At 37.3% G+C, this 9,581-nt stretch overlaps 1 protein-coding gene across 3 annotated transcripts in view; it reads right to left on the bottom strand.

Moving 5' to 3' along the window:
• Positions 1-1,077: 1,077 nt before the first annotated feature.
• The window catches only part of ABCA12 (ATP binding cassette subfamily A member 12), a 275,110-nt gene continuing 266,606 nt past the window's right edge, over positions 1,078-9,581 (bottom strand). For all 3 annotated transcript variants that reach the window (XM_058705980.1, XM_058705961.1, XM_058705972.1), the window contains exons 49-53: positions 8,832-8,935; positions 7,310-7,402; positions 6,131-6,236; positions 3,310-3,447; positions 1,078-1,535 (exon numbers count right to left, since the gene is read on the bottom strand). In XM_058705980.1, coding sequence (XP_058561963.1) covers positions 1,428-1,535; positions 3,310-3,447; positions 6,131-6,236; positions 7,310-7,402; positions 8,832-8,935 — 549 coding nt within the window. In that variant the 3' untranslated portion in view covers positions 1,078-1,427. The remainder of the gene's footprint in view (positions 1,536-3,309; positions 3,448-6,130; positions 6,237-7,309; positions 7,403-8,831; positions 8,936-9,581) is intronic.

Here is a 9,581-nt window from a genome sequence, read left to right as displayed (position 1 = left end):
GAAGGTGGAGAGGTAAGCATGGACTGATCATGTGGGACCTTGTAGGCCACATGACTCCAATTTTTAGCTTCCAGAATCTTCCCTAACAAATGAAATGGCTTCATGAATTTTTTTTTTTTAACTTTGAGTTTATTGGTTTTTGAAACCGATAACAATTGTGCCAAAGCTGGCAAATGTGTACGCACGCACACACACACACACACACACACACACAATTGTTACATAAAACACCTTCCCCGAGGGCTATATAATTTGGCATTATTATGAAGTCTATCCTATATAGCCATATGCATGATTCTGGGTCAGCCCGGGTGATTAGCTGAAAATTATCTCCATATTCATTTTCTCTCCACAGGAATGTTTTCTGCAGAGAGACCCACAATATGAGGGTTTCCGTAAGAGCTTAAAAAAATGTTGCCTGCCAGCAGCACATGAATTTTCTATCAGTTTCTAGGATTTGGGTCTGTTCAGCTGACACACCCATTTCCCCTGCAGAACAAGTAGCTTCTTCCTCTGCCCAGGTCCTTAAGTATTGTTTTTTTTTTGTTTGTTTGTTTTTTTTTAATTTATTTTTGGGACAGAGAGAGACATAGCATGAACGGGGGAGGGGCAGAGAGAGAGGGAGACACAGAATCGGAAACAGGCTCCAGGCTCTGAGCCATCAGCCCAGAGCCTGACGCGGGGCTCGAACTCACGGACCGCGAGATCGTGACCTGGCTGAAGTCGGACGCTTAACCGACTGCGCCACCCAGGCGCCCCTCTTAAGTATTGTTAAGGACCAGCAGGAATAAATCTGAGTTCTGTTTACCACCAGGGTAAACTGCCCTCTTATGGCATTCTTGTGCAAAGGCACTTTTCTGGGGTTCAGAATACCCCCACATATTTATAGGCACTGAAAATGACATACATACCTTGCAGACATTGTGCCCACTGCTTACTGCCAATATTAATCTGTATCCAATGATGATTCTCATTCTGTTATTTTCTGGAAATAAATTATTTTGTTTCTTCTCTCAATTCTACCCACCCCAAACTATCTTACTCTTCTGTTCCATTCTTTTCACCTAGTAATAACCACACTTTTTCAGCTTTTTATTGAAAGTAATAAATTAAGACGTTTATCTTCAAGCAGTTTCACCTTGCGTAGTCATCGCCAACACATACATTAGCACGCTCACAGTACTGAGTGTTCCGGAATTCATTTCAGTAGCAACAACATTCACTGACCTTAAAAAAAAAAACAAAACACAAACAAAAACCAAAAAACCACCTTTCCACTTACAGTTACTTGCTAGTCTTACACAATTGTACCTTCCACACAGTATAATACTTTAAAATGAAGATAGTTTGAGGAAGCAATATCTTCGGTGGCTCTTCCTTAAAAGGAAGCCACAGGCCACTTGCTGAGATTGGCTTTGTTGGAGGTACTAAGATTCCATCCGGTCATCCTGGGAGTCAACACTTATGGTAGAGCCTTGGCTACTGGCATCAGCACTTTCATAGGACTTTTGATCTTTGGCAAAGTTGATGAAAACCTGATTTTTCAAGGGAAATAAAGCCATTACTGCTTGGTAAGCCAAAGGAAGAAATAAGGTTAATGCACACACACACACACACACACACACGCACACACACACAGAGTGAAAGAGAAAATAAGAAAACTAGATAGTATAGGGACATGTCCACACATATATACACACTCTCACTAGTAGTCCTTTTACATACTCAAATTTAACTGGGCTTTGAAAATAAAACCCATATCTACAACTATAATCATAATATAAATCTAAAGCTATAGTTGAGCATCTATAACCACATATCTGTATTTATATGATCTACATTAACATCTCTATCAAGAATAATACAGGAACCCAAGCCAAACCATTATCAAATGTTTATGAGATGATGTTGAGAGAAATTTCACTAGTTTCAAGGGTTAATATACTAAAACAAAATTTGTAAAGAAAGCCCACATTAACTTTATGTTCAGTAAGCCAGTTATTTAATTTTTTTTTAACATTTTTTTATTTTTGAGAGAGGCAGAGCGTGAGCAGGGAGAGGGGCAGAGAGAGAGAGGGAGACACAGAATCTGAAGCAGGCTCCAGGCTCTGAAATGTCAGCACAGAGCTGGACGCAGGGCTCGAACTCAGAACTGTGAGATCATGACCTGAGCTGAAGTCAGACGCTTAACTGACTGGGCCACTCAGGTGCCCTAGTAAGCCAGTTATTTAACAGGCAGACTTTTATTACTTGGTTTAAAATCATTAAGTCTGTTAGTCATAGATTCCTCCAGAAACTGTTGATATTTTGTGTTTGACATGGTCATGGTAGTTGATTATAAGTCAAAGGCCAAATTTTCTGGGTCAGTAAAGCCATAATTTCCTGAAGGCCCCATAAAAAATTTTCCATAAAATGCAACACTCTGAGGCCCCTGAGGCTTAATGTTCAGACCTGTTGTGACGGTAGATGCAATGAACTGTTCTATATATCAGCTTGGTAGAGCTGTACGAAATTAACACCACACAGAGGTGGTGAAGAATGACCACAAAGGCTCTAGTTACTGAATACAAAGAAATTAAGAGATGATATGAGTAAAACAAAAAATTCTGCATTTACCACTTTGGTTGCATGAGTCTAGCAGATCTAAAGGTCTGATACCAAATTCTCTTTATGCTGTGCTAATCCCGGAAGCCAGTCAATAGAAATGTTATTTAAGACACCTACTGAAAAGGGGGAAAAAGACAGAAACTTATCAAGGATAAAGTAAGGAAAGTGTTAACATCTATTTGTTTTATAGGTGAAAATAACACTTTGTTGCTTTACATATTCATATAACCTAATGGATATAAGTGTCTTATAGTAAGGAAACGTCTTCTTTTCTCCATTAAAAAATAGTTCATGCTTTTCACACTTTTTTTGAACATCCCAAAAAGTAGGTAGAGTTAAATTAAGCTGGGGTGCCTGGGTGGCTCAGTCAGTTAAGCATCTGACTCTAGATTTCGGCTCAGGTCATGATCTCACTGTGGTGGGATCGAGGCCCATGTGGGTCTCTGTGCTGATGGTGCGGAGCCTGCTTGGGATTCTCTGTTCCCTTCTCTCTACCACTCCCCGACTCGTGCCATCTCTCTTTCTTTCTCTCTAAAAGATAAACATTTAAAAAAAAAGAAATAAATTAAGCTAAGTTTTTCAGGTGTAAGCTTAGATATTGCTTCAATTAAAAACAAACTGAATGGTATTAAAAAGAAATAACCAGAATGTGTAATAATTACTATGTGACATTATGCACTTGGATAGTGGTATCCAGCTTACCTCTTCCAGGGTCGTTTGACTCACTAAGAAATTTGTGATATTTAAAGCAGTCTTGTTGGTTTCTAGCAGATCAAAAATGTTTGCCACTCCTCCTGCCGTGACAGGCACATGGTATTCTAGCATGCTGAGGTGCTGATCCTGTGGAAACCGAGGGAAACAATTTATTCTGCAATGTCAGGTCATACTGAGTTGACTAGACATAACCTGACCAAGAGCTAAGGAAAATACTGAAATGCATTCCATCGACAATGATGCAACAGTATAAAGTGATGGTTGTATTTTGAAACTAACAACCTGCAAAGAGATGAAAAGTTTTATGAATGTCAAAGAGGAAACAAATTACAAACCTAATGAATATTCCAAAGTAGTCTACATTCCTATGCACTTATAAAGTCATCACAGTCTTGCCTAGAAAAAAATACTGTGAAATGGCATTTTAAATATTTTTTTAATGTTTATTTTTGAGAGACAGAGTGCGAGCCAGGGAGGAGCAGAGAGAGAGGGAGACACAGAATCTGAAGCAGGCTCCAGGCTCCAAACTGTCAGCACAGAGTCCAACACAGGGCTTGAACCCATTAACCGTGAGATCACGACCTGAGCCAAGGTCGGATGCTTAACCGACTGAGCCACCTAGGTGCTCTATGAAATGGTATATTAGAGGTCAGATTATGCTCAGCTCACATTAAGGCTTTTTTCAGGGATCACATTTAGAATTTTTTTGTTTTGTTTTGTTATAATGTTAGAATTGTTCTAAAAGGCTGTGGATTAACTTCAATTTATATTGGCTAAAGATGCTAGATTTCAAAAGCACTGCATATGAAAAATCTCTTTCAAATATGCCACATTCTTTCTTAACTCACCTGGAAATTCTTTTCAATTTCTTCATTAGTCCATAGTATCACCATCTACTTATAATCTATTCTTGTTTTCTTGGAGCATCTTTAACATTTTGCTTTTCTACATATTTAATAGTTAGCATATCCTTTTTATTTTTCCTCTACAATGACTCTTAAATTTAAACCTTTCCTCTCTATTTGCACCATCAATGTTATTAACTTGATGTTCCCCACTCCATATCTAAGCAACTGTTACAGCCCTCTTCTGTGGCCTGGAAACTGCATACATTCATACATTCTGGCACAAAACAGCTAGGATAATCTTTCCTAAGCACTATTTGATCAAGAATCTACCCCTGCAACCTATATGGATCATGACTGTGTATTTCACCTGGTATTCAAGACATGTTACTGGAAACCCCTCCTCTTCTCACTCCTGTGCTCACTGCCTACCCCCTCTTATTAACCTGTGCATGCATCACGCCTGTTACTACAATCAGGCTATCTTACTTATTTTTATTCCCAAAATGTTGCTTTTGCTATTTCCCTTCTAGAGATCTAGAAACCACCACATACTCATAAAGAATGGTCTGTTTAGAAAGAAATGAGACTTTTGTGATCACTGCATTTGCTTTTTGTAGCCCTGGCCCCACAAGGAACAGACCAGGGTGAATGTAATCTCATCACTCAGTGAATAAACACAGATTTCAACTCAGAAATTCACCAAAAGGAAAAGCACTATGACCAACGTGATTTGTGCAAAGTGTCCTTTAATTTTTAAATTTGATTTTAATTTAGATGGTTGAAAATAGACTTTGATAAGAATCGTGAAAGCCATTGTTTCCTGAAGAAGTTAGCCAAGGTTTGGGAGGTCCAGGCAAAGGTATTTTATAGAGATAAAGAATTATTTTAAAAAATGCACTCTATTTTACTATCTACAATCATGTCACATTACTATGGTGCCTTATAGTTTATGAAGTAGCTTTGTGCACATTTTATCATTTATTTCTCGCACCAATTTTGTGAAGTAGATGTCATTATGCCTATTTCACAAAGGAGAAAAATGAGGTTCAGAGACTTTAAATGTCTTGCTGGAAGTCACACAGGGAGAGCTGGATTTTGGCCCATCTTTCACCATTTCTTTCCACCTTTACACACCTGATTTCTATTAAAAACAGTGGCTATAACTACATCTTGTACAAACTACCTACACATCAAAGATGTTATAAGGATAGCTGTTTTGTCATGTGCATTTATTTAGATATGTACTATATGAGATACACACACATATATCTGTGCCTGTCCATCCTGTGGGTATGTATATATAACATGAGATTAATTGAATAATGTTTCAACTAGTGTGGGACTTAAGAACTTGATTTCCAAGCAGTTCAAATCATTGTGGGCTTATTTTCCAAATGAGAGGAACAAAGAAGATAATCTTTTCCAGCTGTGACATTCTGGAACTTTGTAATTTTTTTTTTTCTAAGAAGAAATGTTCTTGGTCATATAATATCTGTCTTCCCTCAGTCCCTTAACATATATAACTAGTAAACTCTGTGTATACAACTTAAAAACTAATAGTATGGTCATAAATCCTCTGTGAGGAACAAATAAATGAAGATATATATACATATAAGGACTACATTTTATGTATGTATGTATGCGCTTATGTTAATACAAGCTGTCTACACCCAATGTGGGGCTTGAAGTAATAACCCTGAGATCAAGAGTGACGTGCTCCACAGAATGAGCCAGCCAGTTGCCCCAGGACTACATTAATTTTAAATAGCTACAAAATTATATAATTAATTTGAGGATTCTATTTGTTCATAGTAAATATGTTTCAGAGTGTCTTATGTATCTTGAACTAATAAGTGTATTAATAGTAAAGCCACAGTCAATTTAAAAATGGCAAACATCCGTATGAGATTATGACTACCAAAACCAGTCAAGACTAAGAGGTAGGACAATTTCTTACTCACTTTTAAGTATGTTTTTGGAAAGTACAGTTGCATAAACCTTGTGAGGGCCTCCATGCTCACTTTGGTATTCTTCAAGTGAACCTTGACAGTAAATCCTCTGCCAAACCTAGAAAGAAAAAGTGTGGAATGTGATATGAGTTACATTTCGCTGAAATAGCTCCCCTGGAATTCTAGGTAATGAAACAGGACCCAAGCTGACCATGATAGCCCCTTTACTTATATAAAGACTGTCATTTTGCCATAAAAGTTCAGGGTATGTTGCAACTGGAAATAGTGCACTGCCGTTATTTTTTATTTAGTTCTACCACTATCCAAAGTCACACTCCTTGGACAAAAGTGGCATTAGAAAGAAAACATAAAATCTTGGCTTTCTTTGACATGGATGAATTGGCAATTGATGTCAATATCTGGGGCTAAATACTTTCTAATTTAAAGCAGACAGGTCTTAAAGGGCAAGTCTTTGGAGATTTGGTGTCAAAAGTGAGGATTAAAGTTATTGAGGTTTTAAAAATGAATAATAAATCAATATGCTGGCTAACTGCTTGCCCAAATGTAGACTTTATAAACAAGTCACAACAGACTCTGGGAACAATGTATATGGCCTCTTTTGCCCTTTTTTGCTTACCTTGGTTAATGCTATCTTATAAGAAAACCAAGTTGTACAAATAAAGTTATAAAGTTAACACCCTGAAGTTTGGAGATTAACATGAATACGTGTAAGTGCATATGCATTCTGGCAAATATAAAATTTTAATTTAATTTCAATTTGGTCATATGATATTTATGCACGTTACCCCAGTGTATTCTTGATTAAAAGGTTTTGAATGCAGTAAAAATGTTAAATAGTTTACTGAAAGCCTGTGCAAATGGAAAATGAACACGTTAGATAAAAATCTATGCCTTCATGTACTTGGGAAGGTCTAATTTCTTCTTGAGTAAACTCTTAGAAACTGCCTTCTGAGAGTTATTTTTGTCGTAGTTGTTTTTAAGACCTAAGTAAGATAATTTTAAGACCTTCGGTAAGATAATTTAACTTTAAGGTGAACTGATGATCAACTTTTTCTTTCCAGTTTTACTACTCATTACAGGATAGGCTGCTGAGTAATCCTACAAAGTAAGGACAGTACTGTTAGATGTACTTCCCCACATCAAATGTCAAACAATGCCATTGTTCTTCACCTGCTCTTTATATGCTGCAAAGATCCAATGCACTGGAACCTTCCATTCACCATAATGGCCAACCTGGTACAGAGAGCCTCACATTCTTCCATGCTGAAAGACAGAATCACATCAGAATCCTGGGCACAGAGAAGTGCTCATAAGCATAAGCTGAGCTGTTTCATTATGGCACCTTGGAAATACTATTTTAGTTCCTTAAGATGTCTTTTCCCTTGAAGGACACACAAAATACATTTTAAAATATAAATTAAATGTCTTCACATAGGGTTTATTACTCTTTATTCTCCAGCTTCAAGCTATCTCTCTCACCTGGAATGCCCTCTCATCAAATGCAGCATTTCTTTCAACCTCTTTTAAGCTTAGGCTCAAGACCTACATTTCCTGAGAAATGTTTCCAAAATAATCCTGAGCTTTTTTCATGATGTTTCATATTCCATATTCAGTTGACTTTTATGCTTTTTTATTTATAACTAGTTAACCTATACTTGATTATATAATCTCTCATTTCTAGAACTGTGTTAACTGGTAGAGATCCTCTCCACTTCCTACAAAAGTGAATGGTAATGAAAAGACTGGTTTCAGAACACATAGTGTATGGGGCATAGCTAGAATATGAAAAAGTCTCTTAATTATAAACTAATCTAGAACTTTTCCTACTATGAGAATTGCAGGGAAGAGATCACTTTAATACATGCCTAACCTTATAAAAAAGGCACAGATAAAATGCTTCAGCAGCATTTTTATTTCCTTATTGGAAAGGTCTATTTCATGGAGGAGGACTGGGAGATTAGAATTTGTATTTTTGGCGGCGCTTGGGTGGCTCAGTCAGTTGGGTATCTGACTCTTGATTTCAGCTCAGGTCATGATCTCACGGTTCGTGTGATTGAGCCTCGCATCCGGCTCCAAGCTGACAATATGTAGTCTACTTGGGATTCTCTCTCTCCCTCTCCCTCTGCTCCTCTCCCACTCATGCATGTGCTCTCTCTTTCTTTCTCTCAAAATAAATAAACAAACATTAAAAAAAAAGAATTTTGATTGTGTGAAAAGACAGTTTCAGGTAGAAAGCACAGCCAAAGAGAGGGTGTGGTGATAAGGGAGGCAGTGAGTGTATGTGGAACCACTAGTCATTCAGACTGACTGAGAGGAGAGGGTGTCATAGGAGAAAAAAAAAATTAAAATAAACCGGAAATTTAGATGAAGCCAGACAATAAAAGGCCTTGTATACTACGGCTGAGGATGTTGAACTTTATGTGATAGGCAATAAGGAGTCCTAGTCAAATCAAGAGAGTCCTAAGTCCCTCTCAATTCGAGAGAAATTTATTTTTAGAAAGATTGTCCTACTGGCCACAGGAGCTGGATTCTCACATGAAACCTGCCTGACTCGCCCCTGTGACCATAAACATAAAATACTTTATTTGGTTGTGGCAATTCATCACTAATATACATTACATAGGAATACCTCTTCCCATCTCTCATCCTAAAATGTTGTCAACGACTTCAGCGCTCCTCCCACTCAGTTTACCTGTGAGACGTGAGGATGACGGAACATTTATTCTGCACTTCTTCTGAAATGATCCTCCACAGGTGCCGTTTTGACTTAGGGTCCATCCCAGAGCTCGGCTCATCCTTAATAGAAAGTTACAGGGAAGATTTATCAAATTAATTAATATTTGATGAAGTCCTTTACATGAATCACTGCGTCTCACTTGCCTAGAACAGAAATCACTTTGCGAAGTCCTGTGACTAACTTGTTTTGTACTTAATAGGTTTCTTTCTGCTGCTGTCAGAAAGCTCGAAATTAACCATTTAAAATTGTCAATCTGTTTTAAAAAGTGCCTCAGCGAAGTTGACACCCTGTTACTTTACACTTGTCTCATATTTCTTTGGAAAAAAAAATCCAGTTCAATTACTGACAAAGCAGAGTTTCTGCATTTCATACTACATTGTCACATGTATATTTGAAGCTACATCAACAAGATTGCTACCTTGCTCCTGATAGCAGAATTGTGGCACGAGGAATACTACAGCATGTGTCGCACAGAGAACACAACCTGATTTTCCAGTTAATATGTTTGAGGTAGATTTTAAGTTCTATGCTACTAGTTGAAATTTAATACTCTTTAGGGAAATTAAAATAAGATTTGTAGAAATGGTCAAGTAGAAAATATAAATCATATTTAAAATAAATGTTTTGAAAAATTGTTCAGACGTAAGATGCAAAATGTACACAAATGAATGACCTAAACCAAGAATACTAGATCCTAAGAGATGA

This window comes from Neofelis nebulosa, chromosome 2, assembly GCF_028018385.1.
Source record: "Neofelis nebulosa isolate mNeoNeb1 chromosome 2, mNeoNeb1.pri, whole genome shotgun sequence".
Lineage (NCBI taxonomy): Eukaryota > Metazoa > Chordata > Mammalia > Carnivora > Felidae > Neofelis > Neofelis nebulosa.
This window is presented reverse-complemented; position numbering and strand designations above follow the sequence as displayed.